The sequence below is a fragment of the Xiphophorus hellerii genome, chromosome 19 (assembly GCF_003331165.1).
Source record: "Xiphophorus hellerii strain 12219 chromosome 19, Xiphophorus_hellerii-4.1, whole genome shotgun sequence".
NCBI lineage: Eukaryota > Metazoa > Chordata > Actinopteri > Cyprinodontiformes > Poeciliidae > Xiphophorus > Xiphophorus hellerii.
Window position 1 is genome coordinate 20,120,746 of NC_045690.1, and position 16,935 is coordinate 20,137,680.

Below are 16,935 nucleotides of genomic sequence, written 5' to 3' on the forward strand. Positions count from 1 at the left end.
CTCTAAAATGCTTAAATCAAATCCCATACTACTTCAGTCTGTGTATAAGCTCAGCAGTAATGAAACTATTTTTTTATTCCCGACCCGATTGAAAACAAAAGGAAAGCATAGACGCCAAATTACAGCTGCTGCACACGGGAATACATCTTTATTAATATTTTCATTCTGTGCCAACATTAAACCTTTCAGTTTAAAAGATTCTCGGAATACATCGCTGTTCAACATGAACAATAGCAATCACAAACGCGGGTAGATGCATTCATGAAATTAACTCATAACCACTATTCATGTGGTCAAAGGCAATACGTGAAAGTGCTAAGCTACTTACTGTCTCAAATTGCATTTACATTTAAAAACCTGTAATATTTGTACTTTTCAGCTTCACCTGACATCATTCAAATTTCCTGTTTTTAAAACAATCATCTAAATTGCAAAAATCTTTTGTATGATAAAATAATTATCTTTGTTTACCATTACTATTCTTGGTTTAGTATTAGTCCCAAAGACATAAAAGTCTGATTAAGCTTAATCTCATGGTGTTCTTCTAAAATTTGAAATGAAAAATTACGTGTTTCATCAATACTGGCGTTAACTCACAGGGATTCCTGTTTGCTACTTGAATCTTTGCATATAATTTCATGACTTCATAAGGTGACATGTTAAAAGGCTAAAGAGGAAACAAAAAAAAAAAATCACGGTCTTGGAGAAAACATGCACAGACTTGACATAAGACACTGTGGTGAAAGCATACAAGTTGTTTGTGGAATATACTGCGTATGATTGTTGTCAGGTTGCTCCCTCTATTGTCTGGTGCGAGACCTGCAGCATGTCTAAGCGCGACTGCATCTCGGCCAGAGGCAATGAGAGCTTTATGCACTGCGACTGCAGCTGGAAGTTCTCAATCAGCTTCTGGAAAGAAGCAGGAGAGAGAGAAGTGATGAAGAAATGCGTAAATTGGTCAAAAAGGTCAAAATCAATAGGAAAGAAAGACTTCCAAAGGAATCTTTGATTTAAAAAAAAAAAAAAAAAAAGAACAATGGACTCTCACCGCTGGCAAGGTCAGGTCTGTTAGCTTCCTCCAATACGATTCGACTTCTTCCTCGTTCAATACCCCTTTGTCGACCAGCTTCCTAACGAGGAACAGGTAGTTCTTCTTCTAAAAAGACAGGCGAAATGCATCACGATGCGTTCGCCGCTTCCAATCGACAAAAAAATGCAACTAAAAACCTAAGGCAGATGTGATAAATCACACAAATTACTGGAACCTGCTGGAGACTCTGTGATAGAGTTCGGGACACAGGGATTAGATGCATATTACATGGATTTATAATGAAAATTTGACAACGATCCAATGTTTAATTAAAGTACCTTTATTCATTAGAGGGAAAAAAAGTCCCATGTTATAAAATAAGCTTCTGGTTTTAAATGTACATTTATAAGGTAGACATATGCAAAGGGAATAGAGTAGATCACTATATACATCCATTGAGTTTTCAATAGGATTCAGAACTAGAGACCAAGATTTTTTATGGAAGAACACGGATTGCGTATCAAGTAAAACCATTTTCGTGTTGACATAGCTTTATATTTTGGGTCAATCCCCTGACCCAGTCACAAACCCGTTTCAGGTTTATGATAATGATCTAGACTAGGGGGCCTAAGGAATAGAATCATAGGTTCTCCCCTATATGTAACTGTTGGTATGGGATGATTATCCACAGGTTCAGTGGTTTTTTTTGGGTCAAGTCAAACCCACCTGGAGTATTTGTTGCTAAAAAGCTCAATGTTAGTCTTATCTGACCAATTCACATGGTTACAATAGAAGTCTCAAGCCAGCTCTTCAAGTTGTTTAGTTATTTTTCTGAGGCTGATGCTCACAAAATTGCAAGAAAAGTAACTGGGGATGAACCAGATTTGTGGAGGTGAGCACATTTCTTTTTGATATCCGACTGGAGTTTCTTTCATTTTTCCATGACGCCACACCAGGAAGCAGTGAGTATGAGGTGCTGCCCTAAAATACATCCACAACCGTCATCATCTGGCCTTTCACAAATCGTCTGAAGGCACAATAATCGGCTTCCGTGAACTTGCATACTTCTCATATACGAGTATTCTCATTATTCTGTCATTTGTCAAATAGAAATAATTTTGGCAAACCTACCTGACCTATTTTATCTGACCACACTGAGAATAGGTTGTGGATATTCAGTTGATGGATGGGAATCAACTGGACCTTCTGAGAGTTACATATCTATTTAAAAGAATATGGTCGAATGTATGTATAGAGGACACACTCAGCCTCTTGAAAAGGTTTCATTGATTAAACCTGAGCAAAACACTCTCAAGTTATAAGAACTCTCTAAAGGCAGTATAAATATTTTAACAGAACCAAATGTTACACTCTGAAACAGCTTTAATAAAAAATATATTTTTTTAAAAAGCTATGAGAACGCAGTGTATAAATCAGTGTTTAACATACCTCTGTGTCGCTGGCCTTCAGCACAGCGGCCACGGTGAGCGGGGTGAAGAGCTGATGGAGCGGGGCAGAGGAGCAGCAGCTTCTCTCCCACAGCTCAGCGAGCTGCTCCAGAACATCTGACACCGAGGGCTCTGACCCGGCGCCGGGATCCGCAGCAACCCCGCCACACCGTGACGAAGAACGCACCGGCAGCTCTCCAGACACTAAGCGCACACAAACAGCAGTAAACGCAGAGATATGTTAAGCAGTGCAGATTATGCCTCCATGATACGGGCCGTGGCTACTGCTTCAAATCTCTCACCCAGTTTGCAGGCGAGCAGCACGGTACTGTTCTGAAGCATTTGCTCCGACAAAGCCGTTAGAAACTGAATTGCGAAAAAAAATAAAAAAAGAGTGAGGTCTTCGTACAGCATGGCTGTTTTGGTTACACGTTTGTTTCTCCTCTACCTTTCTGCACTCTAATGTGTTCCCAACTCTTTGAAGCAGTGTTTTGAGTTGCGGGCCGGTCGGCAGCTCCTCGTCCGTTCTGGGTCCCACCGCGATGCTCAGCAACTCCTGGATCAGGAACAAACTCCGGTTGACTGCCAGATCTTCATTTTTACATCGGAGTCAAACAAACCGCTCACACAACGGTCTTCATAAGAGAAAGAGGTCAAATTTTCAAGATTTAAAGCAAGTAATCAATCAGTGATTTTAGGGCTGCAGCTCGCAATTATTTTAGTTATCAATTAATTGATTGATCTACCGATTATTCTGGTGATTAATCAGATAAAAAAAAGTGTCACTTTCTGTAAATATTCTGTCTATTTTTAATGCAATATTAAAAATACATTGAAAAATGCAAATAATTAAGCTCCTTTTTTAAATAAGAAGATAAAAAATTTAAACTAATTGGACAACAAAAGATGTATAATAAGAGACTTTATTTTAATTTTTTTTTTTTACATAATTTGAACTGGTTGAGGTTAAAACTACTGCACTTAAGCAGTTTTGGGTAAAACGTATTTACAAAGTTTTGTTGTTTTTAATCTTGGATGCAAAATGTATACATTTTTGTACAATTTTGACTTAATTACTGCTCTGACCATGTTCTTTCAGCAATTTTCTTTTTTTGAATCTGTATACTCCAGATAATGATTAACTGATTGCTAAATTAGTTTGACGATTTTCGTTGCGATTAATTGCTACGGCTCCAAGTTTTCAAATTCAAAGTGACTTGATCCGCCACGTGAAATCCCAACAAAACACAAAGTTTGTTGTCGAAAGGAACAATTTCCCATCGTGGGCTGTAAATACTTTTGAAAGGCAGCTGAGGAGCGTCGTGAAGAAAGACAAAAGACATGCCTTAATCTCAATGAGGACGTCCGAGGGGAGGGAAGCGTTGTGTTTACAAAGCGGAGGGCAAGACATCGCTCTCTCTTGTTTCTTCCTGGGAGTATTCATCTGGCCCTGCCTGACCAGTTCAACCACAGCGCTGTCCGCATCCACAGAGTCCGGAGCCACTGGACTGCCCAGAGCCTTTTTCACGCGGTCATACCTGCTCTTCCACTCACGCCTGATCAGTGCTTTAAAAAGAAAAAAAAAAAAAATTAAATGAGGGCAGGGTTGGATTTTAATTAGGAAATCCAACCAGTTTTAAGTCAAGAATTTGAGTTGATGTAAAATAGATGCCCAGAGATTTTCACTCATTTTTAAAAAAAAAAACATTTTATAAACGTGGATGTGGACAAAGATATGAGGAACGCTACAATCTGAAGCAATTTGCACTGGATTTTAACAGAGCCGTTACCTGTAATGTTGGCAGAAAGCCAGCTGCAGGCTTTCTCGGCAGCCAGGCGTTGGGTGATGTTTTCAGACGTAGTCAGGACCTGTCAGTGTTGGGATGTTCACAAACGTTGAAAATTACCACAACAAATGGCCATCCATCCATGTAAATGAAAACACTTTTTTTTCACTTTTTCCATTTTCAAAATTTGGAGAAAACAAAAAAAAAATCATTTCAGCAATTACCGGTGGCGTGGTTTCGACAGGGAGGAGTATACGTATGGCATCAGGGCTCTTCTCATTGCAAAATCTGTATTTAAAAAAAACAAAACAAAACGGAAAAGCATCACCACAAATGCAAGATGCCAGCGATGTGACATATAATAATGCAGCTGAGCTCCAGAGTCCTGTTTTTGCAACAGTTGGTGGCGTGGAAATGAAACGGTGAAATGAAACAAAGCTCAGCTGATAGTTGCATCCTTTAACTGAAGCGAATTGCTTCCAGAGTAGTTGCAAAGGATAAAAATATTCTCACTATGTCAGACAGAAAAAAAGAGAACAGAAACTGTATATTTCCTTAACACTGCTTAAAAGATAAGATGGTAACTAGTCAGGCTGCCAAGAGGATGACACAACACTGAAGGAGCTACAGGAGTTTCTAGCCGGTACTGGTTGAGATCTACCAATAACAATAACAAAATATTAACAATTACTCAATAAAAACACAGTTTAAAGCTGTGCAGACTTAGTTTTATAGTTTAAATCACAAAAACCTGCCACTTTAACAAGAGTTTTGACACTAATTACAGAAAGCCGATCAAGCATCAGCGTCCAACCCCACACAGTAAAACACGCCGTTGCACCTGGTGGCTTTTGCAAGTGCTTCCAAGCCAACATCACACAGCTGAGCACATATGGAGTCGTTGAGCTTCGAAGAATTTGCGTTTGACGACTGCAGTCCGTCTCGTAGCATCTTCTCTCCTCTTTCAACCAACTCTTGCACTAATGTAGCCCTGTGAAACATCAGCAAAATACAGGAAAAAGCAGAATTTTTATTATTTTTTTAAAATCTATAGTTAAAACAGGGAACACATTTAAAAACAAGGGCAGCTTGTAAGTGCCGGTGATGTTAGATCAATGAGAGTCCTTTAGCCTCTTAGGTAGGCGACGAACCGCATTCGCGGGTCGATTAATCACTAAATTCAGTCGTTCCCGATTTGAAATGATGATGTGCCGCAGGACGTGTCCGAGCAAAATAAAGGATTGTCAAAGTTACACTGAATCTGGCGTCGAATGACTTCAGTGATATTGAACATCTATCGGACCAAATCTCCCCTTCCCCTTGGAGCAATACTAACTTTATATGCTTGACAGCGTTGGATCCGACCCTCTCGGCCACAAACTCCACTGTGCGGCGCAGCGACGGAGGCTGATTGTGGAAGAAGGCCTGCTCCAGGTCCACCTGTCACAACCAGGCATTTTGTTCAAACACTCGGAAGCAATTCCATGCTTTTTTTTTTTTTTTCATACGTGCATGCACAGAATCTCCTTGCCGGTGATTCACCTGCAGTTTCTGCTGCGATCGGTTGGCGGTCGGCGTGCCCTTGAGCTCAGCAGAAGTGGGGGTAATCTTGCGGATAATTCCTCCGCTCCTGGCCGCGCTGCCCGACACGAAAGCAGCTAGGAGCTTACGAAACTCACCTGAACAGGCGGAAACAGGGCAGAACATTAATCCACTCCTGTAACGTTGGGATGTTACGCTCCCTTGGCTCACATCAAGACCAAGTTCAACTCCAAATTCCTCTTTAGTCTATGAAAAGTTGCTGCTGTGAAATATAAAGTAGCTTGTGAAAAAGGAGGGGAGCTTTTCCATATTATGTCATAACTTAGAACTGAAGGAAAAAGAAAACCTGCAGCCTCTGGTTGATTTCACTGAATTTTACTTAAGGGGTATCACAGTGAAAGGGGTTGAATACAAATAGCTTATTTGCATGAATGCTCTATTAAGAGTCTTTAAGAGTGACTTGTACAAATGCACTTACCAAGAAATGGACAACATGTATAAAGAAGTTGCTGATCGACCAGCGGAATGCAGTCCTGTGGAATAAAATTAAAAATAACCATTTACATACCAGTGTGAACTTTTTTCGTTGTTGTTTTGGATAAAAGCTGAATTAAATTTCTCCTCACAAGTCCAGCAGAACCTGTAGCACTGCCCTCGTCCTTGACTAGTGCAGTAAACTCACTGGTGAAGAAAATGTCCTCAGGAATCACTGGGATCTAAACAAGTTAGAGGCGAAGGTTTGACTGTGTTATTCAGCAGAAGAACGAAGAGAAAAAGAGGCTTTGCAAAAAGAATTGCCAAAAAAGAAAGTTTCCAATAAACTTGTGTAGAGAAAGAATATATTCTTTTCAACCATTAATAGCTCCAGAGCCACATGTGCTAAGACTAGCGTAAGGAATATATAAATATGTTATTAATAAAGTAACATTTTAGTCTTTTAAATGCAAAGTGTGCGTGTTTTTGATGCAAGACTCCATTGAAAAAAATGCATTCACTCCTGATTTGATTTTTCTGATTTTCAAACCTAAAAACAGGAATAAAATGTTTTTTTTTTTCATTTATAAATAATATATATATAAAATTTTGTTAAAGTAAGCTAATTTGTTTCATGTAGCATTTTTTGGCTCTCAAGGTTGTAAAGGCTGCCAACCCCTGTTTCAGGCAAACTGATAGAGACTAAGTCTGAGCATACAGACATATTTACCTGCACCGTTTTCTCTTTGCACAGTTACCTAAATCTGGAGCACACCTAAACCAAATTTCATGCTGTTCCAGGTTACGTGGAAACCTTTCGGAATCACAAACGTGCTCTTTTGTGGTGAAGCATGCTGCAGCTCACCTGGAAGAGCCATCCCAACACCGACACCAGCAGCAGCTTGTTTAGGTAACACATTTCTCCGTGTCGGTTCAGCTGCAGCCGCCTACAAGTGGAAAAAAAAATTTAAAAAAAATTCAAGTTTTCATTTTAAATTTTTTTTTCCAGACTCACTTTTTTTTTTTTTATAGATTTTCATAACATTAGGCATTATCATATGTCATGAAGCAACACATATCAGTGCTGATGTTCCAGTACCAGTTCAGCAGTGAGGTGAAGGACTATTTCACAGCTTATTTTTGGCATCTGGAACCACTGAGAACATCTGTATGTCAAAATCTGACACATTTATAGCAGTAAAATCCAGAGTGGATTATCCTTAATTAGATTCAGTGTGTTTAAATTAAAGCATGTGATTTGTGACGTTTTTATTAGGAGCGAAGCAGAATGTCAAGTGATGACTGCCATCTAAATCGGGCCCAGTTTACGAGTCAGAAGTCCCTTTTAACAAGCCTGATGTAAGGTTAGGTAACAAATATTCGCCCCTTGTTTTTTTAAATTAATGATTAAAAAAGATATGTGGGTTCTGTTACAAACTGGAAAACCAATACAACCACTTATGATGCCATTTTGATATAAAGAAACTCACTATTTTCAGAAATTCTGATTATTTTTCCGCAAATATTGAAAAAAGGAGTAAAACTCAAATGTATATTTAAAAAAAATAAAATCACTGTAGATCCGTACTTTAACAGTCAAAAAACTTTAGCAGCCAATTTTTATTGAGGGTATCCTTTTAATTGGTCTATAAAGCCACTTAAAAATGAGGAGAATCAGACCTGTACAGCAGAAGCAATGTCCCCAGAGCCACCCTGTAGCAGAGAAGCAAAGGTCCGATGAAGTCCAACATGGAGAGGAACTCCACCAGCCAGGGCACGGTCAAAATGGTGCGCCGCCTCCTCACGCTGTTACTCAAGACAGCACAAACGTCCAGCACCTGAACACTCTGTGGAGGGAAAACATGTTCATTTTTCCTGAAATCCATAGCAACAGAAAACAAAATGTAAACATTTGAGTTAAAACTACTTAACGAAGGAAAACAAAAAAAAAAGTCTCATTAATATCGGCTTTTAATTGAAAATTACAGGCATGATTTTTATGACCTTGCTGCGTAGGGCTACAGATGCTTCCTGTATTTCTCTGGAGGGTCTCTCTGATGTTTGGTACGGGAGAAAGGAGATGAATCCCAGGAACTTTGCCAGAAGACGAGCGAGGAGCAGCACAGAGGAAAACCGCTGCTTCTCATCCTGAAAAGAGAGCCAAGTACAGGGTGGAAACATTCTGCAAAAAGCACTACGTGTTTGTAAAGAAAGCTCATAAATGGAATACCTGTTGCTCCATATCGCCATCCTCTTCCTCCTCTCCCTCCCCAACGGACGCAGAAGGACGCAGGATGGACACCTCATCCAGATGGAGGAGCTGCTGGCACAGCCTATCCTGGAGGTGCTGGTTCATCTGGCAGCTGAGAGCCAAGACAGACAATTAGGAAAAAAAAACCTTGCAAATTTAGAAAAAAAACCCAAAAAACATTATTTCATTATCTTAGTTGAATTTTTTTACGTTTATTTAATATTTGATCTGTAAAGTATTGAAATTTCTCATACGTGTTTTTTTTATTTATTCATTCACCCATTATTCCATACAGGCCTAATCCTCTTGGAGTTGCCTTTTAATGTGAAATTAAGAGACGGTGGTGTTTGCTTCCTCACCAGCTGGCTGTCTGTATGAAGTCCCTGAAGAACTCCTGGTGACCAGGAAAGGACGGAGGAGGACAGGGACCGACAACTCTGTGAGGCTGAATGAGACGCTCCTCCAGACGCTTGAGACGACCCAGGCTATCAGCTCCCAGCATGCCCAGCAGGTCAGCGTCGGTTGTATCTACTGACAGCGTGCTCGTTCGGGGGCCTTTACACATCTGTGACAGGGCCAGATTTAAGAGCTTAGTGCTGTTGTAGAAAGTAAGCTAGAAAAAAGGTGGAACACAACTAAAAATTGTGAAGTTTTAATGAGGCACTGGTCTACCTGAACAAGCTGTTTCAAAAACAGACGAGCAAAGTGAGAGTGATTTCCGGCAGAAGTCAGTTGGCTCATCATTCCTCTGAAGAAGAAGAGACATCGTTACCATGGAATGCGATTTTTAAAGCCTGATTAGAAGTGACGGTCCATTTAAGGCACGATTGTGGACTAAACTCAAGTCCTGGTACAGGTATCTGCTACACGGTCTGATTTTCTGCGAGTTGTGCAGATAAATTTAAAATATAACAGCTTTTTTCATGTGTATGGCTTACAAAATTGTATTAAAGGCTAGCCACAATTTGGTGAAGTATGTTCTGAGCCGAATCATCAACGAGTCTAATCAAGACCGAGAGCAAACATGCTATAGTCGTTAGCTTAGCACTTAGAAAGAGAGACACAAGTGTATTCAGAATATCATTGGTGTGCAAAGTTTAGTTGGATGTTATAACGATGAAATGCAGAGTGTTATTTTATTGGATTTTAAATCTACTGAGTTTTGACGTATATAGAAGCTATTTGTCTACATTTGCAAATGCCTTACTGGTAACAGGGACCAGAAAAACAAAACAGATGAAGACATTCCTAATAATTAGATTTGATTCACTGAAAGATCATAAACAACCCAACAATTGACTGCACTTGCCTGATTTTGGTTCCAAGTGCGGCATCAAAGTTCCAGCCCGGCTCCTTGTGAAGGTCCTCCCATTCTCGAAGCACTTCATAAAAAATATCTCTGAGAGGAAAGAAAAAATGCTATTGGATCTACAGGGTGTGGACATTTTAAATTGAGCTTACAAATTTATTTATTTATTTTTTTTAAAAGCTGGGATGTACCTCTGTTTCTTAAAGGTGTGGAAAGCCTTGTCGCTCCCGAAATTGGAACGATTGTCAGTAGCAGGCTGGAACGGGACTGAGTGGATAAAAGTTGACACTGAAGGAGAGAGCTGGAATAGACACATAAAGTATGACATCATTAAAATCTTCAGCTTTGAGATATGCTCGTTGGACATATTTCACTCTAAGACCATTTCTCAAAACAATTTTATTTTCTTTCAATATTTTTTTACAATAGCCTTGTATTAGGCTTGGAAATCTGCTCGTCTTAAGCACAGGATCAGAATCCCAACACTTTATGAATACGGTCCTGAATGGAAAATATATTTATACAACAGAAAGAGTCCCGTTCGTATTTTTTATGCACAGGTGCAACAGCGCCGAATCTTAAGGATACAATTTAATACGACCACACCCAGCAGCTGTTCGGTACATGCCCTACCTTGGCTGTGCTTCTGCTCTGAGCCTGAGAGAGGCGGTCTTTAAGATCTGGAGAGAAAGAGGCGACCCGTTCGTTCTCTGCCAGTAGGCGTAAGGTGCATTTGTCCAAATGAGCGACCAACCTGTGGAAATTAAATGGAAAAAAAACCCCAAACATTTAAAAGCTCCGTATTTAGACGTGAATCAGACTAGATAGATATGCTTGATGTAAAGGCTAAAGTAGATAATAACACATTGAAAGACAAAAACAAACACTCACTGAAATTGATTTTCCAAAACTTTCACCGCAAAGTACACACAATTGTGTACTTGTCTCAGGTAGCATCTTTCCAAGACATCTTCAAAAAAACAACAGAAAAACAATTTTAGTAATTGTTTAATAATTTTTCAAAGATTCAACATTTGGTTCATCTCTGTGTCAATAGGTCTAGTTCTCACCTGAATTTACCGAACACAAACTCAACTGATCTTCATCGTTATGTGTGTGAAGAGACCGGGATGTTAACAACTGCATCACAAAGAAAAGCTCCAGGAAAAGGTTTGGCACCAGGTTTTCTGTGAGGACATAAAAAAAAAAAAAAACATTTAAAAACTTCTATTTGCTTTATTTTTCATAACAGAATTCTTAACATTTGTCAACTTACTTTAATTCCTTTTAATCAGTTAAGCTACTTTCCCTTTGAAAACACCAGTATAATGCTTAATAATAAATAATGCGGAAAAAAGTTTCCAGCAGGACCAATTCGAATGCTTAGGTCGTTACCACCATCCTGTGGTCATTTACCTGAAATGCAGGTGCAGTACAGCTCAGCCAAAACATCTAGGTCTGAGGAGAAGGTGACTTTGGATGGTTCAGGACACGTCATCTGGGGGTCGGGGGTCACTTTGGATTCTGCCCCAGTTCCTGTCTTGGTAGGAGTACAGGGATCCAGAGAGGAGGGAGGGAGGGAGGCGGCCTGCTGGGCAAGCTTTGTCCTACAAACAGAAACATTTTAACAAAGTGGCATTTAACGAGTCATAACTAATAAATACAATGGCTACAACTTGAACTTCTTCAGGTTTTGTCATGCTGCAACCACAAATTTTGTATTCTTTTAAGATTCTATGTCATAGACTAATGAAATGGATGTGGATGGAAAAAGATGCAAGTTTCTCTTAACATCTAATCAAAGAAAATGTAAGAAAATGTGCAGCGCATTTGTTTTCTACAAGTTAAATGCGGTGGGGAAAAAAGTCAGACTTCACCAAATATTCTGCAAAGACTTCACAGGTTTGTGTTGACATCATAAAAAATGTCAGACGAAACATCTGATCATCTTTTCCAAGCTTTCTGGTTTTTGGTTTTCTTCTATTTTCATGGCAGATTAAAAGCACGTCGTCTACACATTGACTTATGCTCTAAGGTAGGCCTTGGTGAAAACAAGTCTGCTTTTAATAACTGTAATAAAAGTTGACTAAATGTAGAAAGTGTTTTCAAATGAAGACTGAACTATATCCCGTTTTTATTGCCGAGAACAGACAAAATATTTTTCCAAATAATAAGCAAACTGGATGCCTTTCATTTAACCAGCAAAAAAATGTGCAAAACCCATTTGACGTTTTGCACTTATGATTCCGTTCCTACAAAAAAAAAAAAAATCAGAATTTTTAAAATTAAAACAGTTCATGTTCAGTTTAGTTCATTTTTGGTGATTTTAGTTTTAAAAAATTTGTTTTGTTTTAGGCCCACAAGTATTTTTGAACTGATAAAAATGCTTAGACAAACCTTCAGAGTTGGATGGATGGATACAAAAGCAGCAAAATGTGGTTGAATAAATATGCATATAAAATACCAATAAAAACAGAAGTCTGCAGTTACAATAAGACAAACTAGGAAAACGTTCACATGGTGTGCCAACTTTTGAAGTACAACTACAATAGGATGGTCAGATGTCAAAGTAACAAAACACACCTACTTCATCTTTTGCATTTGAAAACCACTACTACACTCGTGAGCTTACTTTTCCCTTTTGAGTAATTCTCTCTCCTCTTTGAGGCTCATAGGACTCCCTACTGCTGTCAATCCCTCAAGCGGCTCCACTCCCAGTGAAGGGCTGGTAGCCGTCTGGAGAGGCGTGGAGGTGAAACACGTCTTTGGTTTAGAGTGAGGCCGGTCTGCGCTGACCGGCGTCGGGTTTATTCTTCTGGATGGCTTGGACGTCCTGGAAAGGTAACAGAAGCTATGAGACACATTCAAACCTCAATGACGGTTTTAAGTTTTCGGGAGAAGCGTTTAACTCACCCGGAGGAAACGGGAGACGACCCGACTGGAGGGAAGTCTTCCAAGTTGTTGAAGTTGAGAAGAGCTGGAGTTGAAGGTGAAACCTGCTCGCTCATCCTGCCATGCCCTCCGCCTCTTGCTGATCGCCTCCCACCAGCCTCATCGCTCTGAGGGCCTCCACGCCCGCCTCCGTGTCTTGTTTGCCCTCCGACCGGTGTGCTGCCAGCACTCTTCTTGCGCCCTTTGTGTGGCTGGGAGCTGGTGCTGCTCTGCAGCTCCGGGGGAGAAACCATGTAGTCACCGAGGCAAACTTTCTGGGCATGCTTGCGCTCAGAGCCCGATGGCCTTGAGGCAGGACTCCACCCTGTAGACCAGGGGGGGCTGCCGAAGGCACTGATTCCACTTAGTCCTGACTGACCAACAGCATCCGACTCATTTCCAGGTGACGCAGAGGTAGCGGGAGAGAACAGCTGCACGCGACTGGCACTGCGAGATCCAAGTCCACTCCCTGCAGACCTGCATGATGCTTTGTCAGAGAAGCCTTGAGTCTGTGCGGGGGGTCTGGGGCGGCTGGGGGTCTTGGCTGGTGTTGCAGGACCATTAGTCAGGGCGTCGCTGCTCTGCTCTCGCAGGAAATTTAAGAGGAAAGGGACAAACTCTTGTTTCTGAACGGCCAGCTGAGGTTCGCTGAACGACAGCTTTTCGCCCTCCTGTTGACGAGAGACAAAGACGAAACTAAGTGTAAACAACTTTACCTGACCTAGCTCGCGATACCCCAGCTAACAGTTGTTTACCTGCCTGCTTGCCCCTATTCACAAGTAAATACAGCAATACCGAGAGGAGCGGGAAGGGTTCGCTTCGTTTTTACTGTGAAGAGTTTCTCTGAAGCAAATGGAGGAAGAGAACATCTTGGCTAGCTTATCCGCACCACAGCTATAGAGACTAGCTAGCTCCGCAGCTAAAAGTTTTGTTTACAATAACTTGCGGGCTGTGACATCTCATACGGCGCCCCATGTTAGGACATAAGCGAAGCCAGCGTTGCTACGATACAGGTATGAACTGTTTCAGACCTACCTGGACGCTTTTCAGCCAGTCAACAACCTTATCCACGTCCACTTTCCGCAACAAAACAGATTCCAAAAGAGCCGCCATTCTGGGCTGCGCGGCTGAGGGACACAAGAAGGAGGCGGGGTCGTCGAGCGCGCAGGCGTACTGTCAAAGTGGAGGCTCGACAGCCGTCGACGAGAGTAAACGCTGCACTGGGTTTGTTGTGATACGTGAGTAGGGCCGCCATGTTGTGATAGGCAAGTTTATATTTGAGAGGAATAACTGAATTAAAACAAGATTTTGCGAATAAAAGAAATACAGAAGTTTCGTTACATTAATCCAGATTCATTTTTATTCTCTATTTTAGATAGTGTTAGTTAATAATTTATTTGAATAATATTTAATTTTTTTTTTCTTAATTTGAAATTTGGTATTATTAATGATACCATCGAGGCTTTCATTATTTACATAAGTATATTAGTTTGCATATTTGTTTGTTTACAAAAATATCACTAAAAATATGGAGACCACGCTGACGTATGATTCGTGTCTTCGTGTACCGTCTAGACTTCTATGTTTATGCTTTAGGCCCTAATATGCTAAACAAAGCTCGATTGGGGCTTCCGTAGTTTCTAGGTAGCAACAGAAGAACTGCACGTAAGGCTTCTCCGTAAGGCTGCAAAACCCTAAAAATAACAAAAATAGAAGTCAAACATGATTATTTTTACGAAAGAATAGAAACGAAAAATATTTGTAAAAGTTTACTTTATTTTTTATACATTTTCTTTTTCAGAATGAAATACCAAACGTTTACATTCGTTTTTTTTTTTTTTTTAAAAAACAGGTTTTTAGTTTTAAACTTTTTAAAAATGTATTATTGGCCCATCCCGGGCCTGGTTCTGATCAGGGTCGCACAATTCTCGCTTGTTGTACTGCTGCAAAACAAAGGTCCAATTCAATCTGTTTCCTTATACTGCTCAGTCGAATTTCACAGTCTATTGATCCAGATTGTGGTGTATTATATATTTGCATGGAACTGTTTAGCTGTGTGTGAATGTGAATCTGACTGCATTGTGTTGAACTATAACAGGATGAACTGGACTGGACAGTTTAATGTGATTGCATATGTTAAGATTGTTGTGTAAAGTGTTTTGAGATTTCTTTAACTTACAGGTGATTAAAAAACAAAACACAAAACTACCACTGTAATTTAACATAGGGTCCAATGGTTTACTGTAAGGGTTTTTATTTACATTTTACACAGCATGAGCAGGGTTGTATAAATTATTTCTTCATGTAGCGCCAAGAATCCTAAACAAGAATGTGTCAAACAGATCTGTCTGCATGCGGAATGATTATTTTATTCATAACCAGTTTATAAAAATAAAATACAAAATAATTCTAAAATAAAAACAAAATTAAAGAAACACTGTACAAGGCATTTATATGATACAAATAAAATATCAAACATAAATAATTACAGGTATATACAATGCAAAACTCCCACATGTTACATTCCTTCATTGAAGCTGTACAGTGACATTTCAAAAACAATGACATATGCTACAGCAAAAAAATATTAAAAAAAGTTTTTTAAATCCATGATTTTTGAATTTAAAATAAAGTTCAGGCTAGTGTCACAATAAATAAATTCAAGTCAAGCATTTCTAAGTCATTGACAAGTATTCTAATGTTGTGGCATGAACAGTGTTTTTATTTTATCTCACTTTTCGAAGAAGAAAACGAAAACCAGAACAGAGCAGTTTGTTCTTTTGGTCTGTGTGTAGAAGGAACCACTAACACCAAACAAAATGGCACCTTTCAACCTGCGAGTCACTTTCAAAAGGGAACAAAGGAAATCTAACTTGGACAGAAACACTTAACACTACGACTACACACCACTTCTATGCATTAATAATAAAAACCATGAAGAAATCTGATTATCATAGAAAACCAGCAGCATTGTTTAGCATCTGTGCCTTCCTCTCATTGAAGCATATGTTATTGTTTTTTTTACAACACTGTTGTTGTTTTTTTTCAATTTAAATATGACTTTGAATATCTTACAGGTATTTATTAAAAGTCTGCGTAATGAATTTTAAAAGCTGAGGGTACTTCGATGTTTGCGAGTCGACGCGGGACAGTTCACATATTGGATGTAAAAAATAATAAAAAATAAATAAATAAAAATCACTACAAACACACGCCACGGAGATTGACCAGCTCCCCCCCCAAGTTTTTCTTATTTAATTTGTGTAATACAGGTACATTTCAGGGTGGTTTTGCACACAAAAGTTTTCTTTTTTTCCCTTTTTCTTTTTCTGGATCTCAGAGGAACGGTAGCACGTACGGACAGGAGAGAAGAAAGGAATACTCAGTTTTTGCTCTAGTGATGAAACGATCTCCAGCACAGACAAGGCTCAGTCATCCCTCGCTATATATACAGAGGGGCAAGGAAGAGGCATTAAGGCTGTTCTGACTGAACGCTGTCCGCCTTCGGGATGAGTCATCAGAGCTGCTCGGTGAGACTAATCTGCACGAGTCGAAAGAAGCAGGACCACTTCACATCTGCGAACGAGCTGCATATCAGCTCGAGCCATCAAAATATTTGGCAATATCACTATTGTCTTTGTCCTTATGTATAGCAGCATCCCATTACACAGGATCTCATGCGACTACAATTTCCTCCATTTTGTGCATCATATTAATGGAACGCACTGCTAAAAACAGCATCATGTACAGTGCCTTGCAAAAATATGCATACTGTTTGTCAAATGTTTAGAGCGACAGTCACATTGGATCTTATTTAGCGGCATCAGAATAAATATCAAAACATGATATTTGAATACAAATGCAGGCCAAATAAAATCACATAAAATCCAAATGTAATGCACTATATGATGACATCTCCCATTGTAGCACAATTCCCATGGTGAATCATGATGGTGCGGATATTTTTTTTTAGCAGGACATTGATCGTGGGTTAATAAAACTAAATCCAGAGCAGCCCAGAAGGGAAAACAAGGATTAGGTTGCAAAAGACTGGACACTACAATGGACTATTTAAATCTAATCATATTCATGGTAGAATGGCCTAGTCAATGTCCAGCCCTAAGCTCAATTGAGAATTTGTAGTAAGGCTTGAAAGTGTATGT

The 16,935-nt window shown here is 39.7% G+C and overlaps 1 protein-coding gene across 2 annotated transcripts; it reads right to left on the bottom strand.

Annotated features, from left to right (window-relative positions):
• Positions 1 to 119: 119 nt before the first annotated feature.
• On the bottom strand, positions 120 to 13,945 carry cdan1 (codanin 1). Of its 2 annotated transcripts, none has more exons than XM_032547163.1 (28): positions 13,808 to 13,945; positions 12,755 to 13,443; positions 12,474 to 12,674; positions 11,258 to 11,448; positions 10,912 to 11,028; positions 10,733 to 10,811; positions 10,475 to 10,595; positions 10,033 to 10,142; positions 9,842 to 9,931; positions 9,205 to 9,280; positions 8,892 to 9,097; positions 8,512 to 8,644; positions 8,286 to 8,429; positions 7,962 to 8,128; positions 7,147 to 7,228; positions 6,434 to 6,523; positions 6,286 to 6,340; positions 5,808 to 5,944; positions 5,602 to 5,705; positions 5,107 to 5,256; positions 4,490 to 4,553; positions 4,269 to 4,347; positions 3,824 to 4,044; positions 2,927 to 3,034; positions 2,781 to 2,844; positions 2,480 to 2,682; positions 1,049 to 1,153; positions 120 to 909 (listed from the first exon to the last, which is right to left on the bottom strand). In XM_032547163.1, the coding sequence occupies exons 1-28, from the start codon at positions 13,883 to 13,885 to the stop codon at positions 787 to 789; spliced, it is 3,987 nt and encodes a 1,328-aa protein (XP_032403054.1). In that variant the 5' UTR covers positions 13,886 to 13,945; the 3' UTR covers positions 120 to 786. The 2 variants fall into 2 exon arrangements, with proteins under 2 accessions (XP_032403054.1, XP_032403053.1); XM_032547162.1 differs by having other exon boundaries at positions 1,049 to 1,156.
• Positions 13,946 to 16,935: the final 2,990 nt, after the last annotated feature.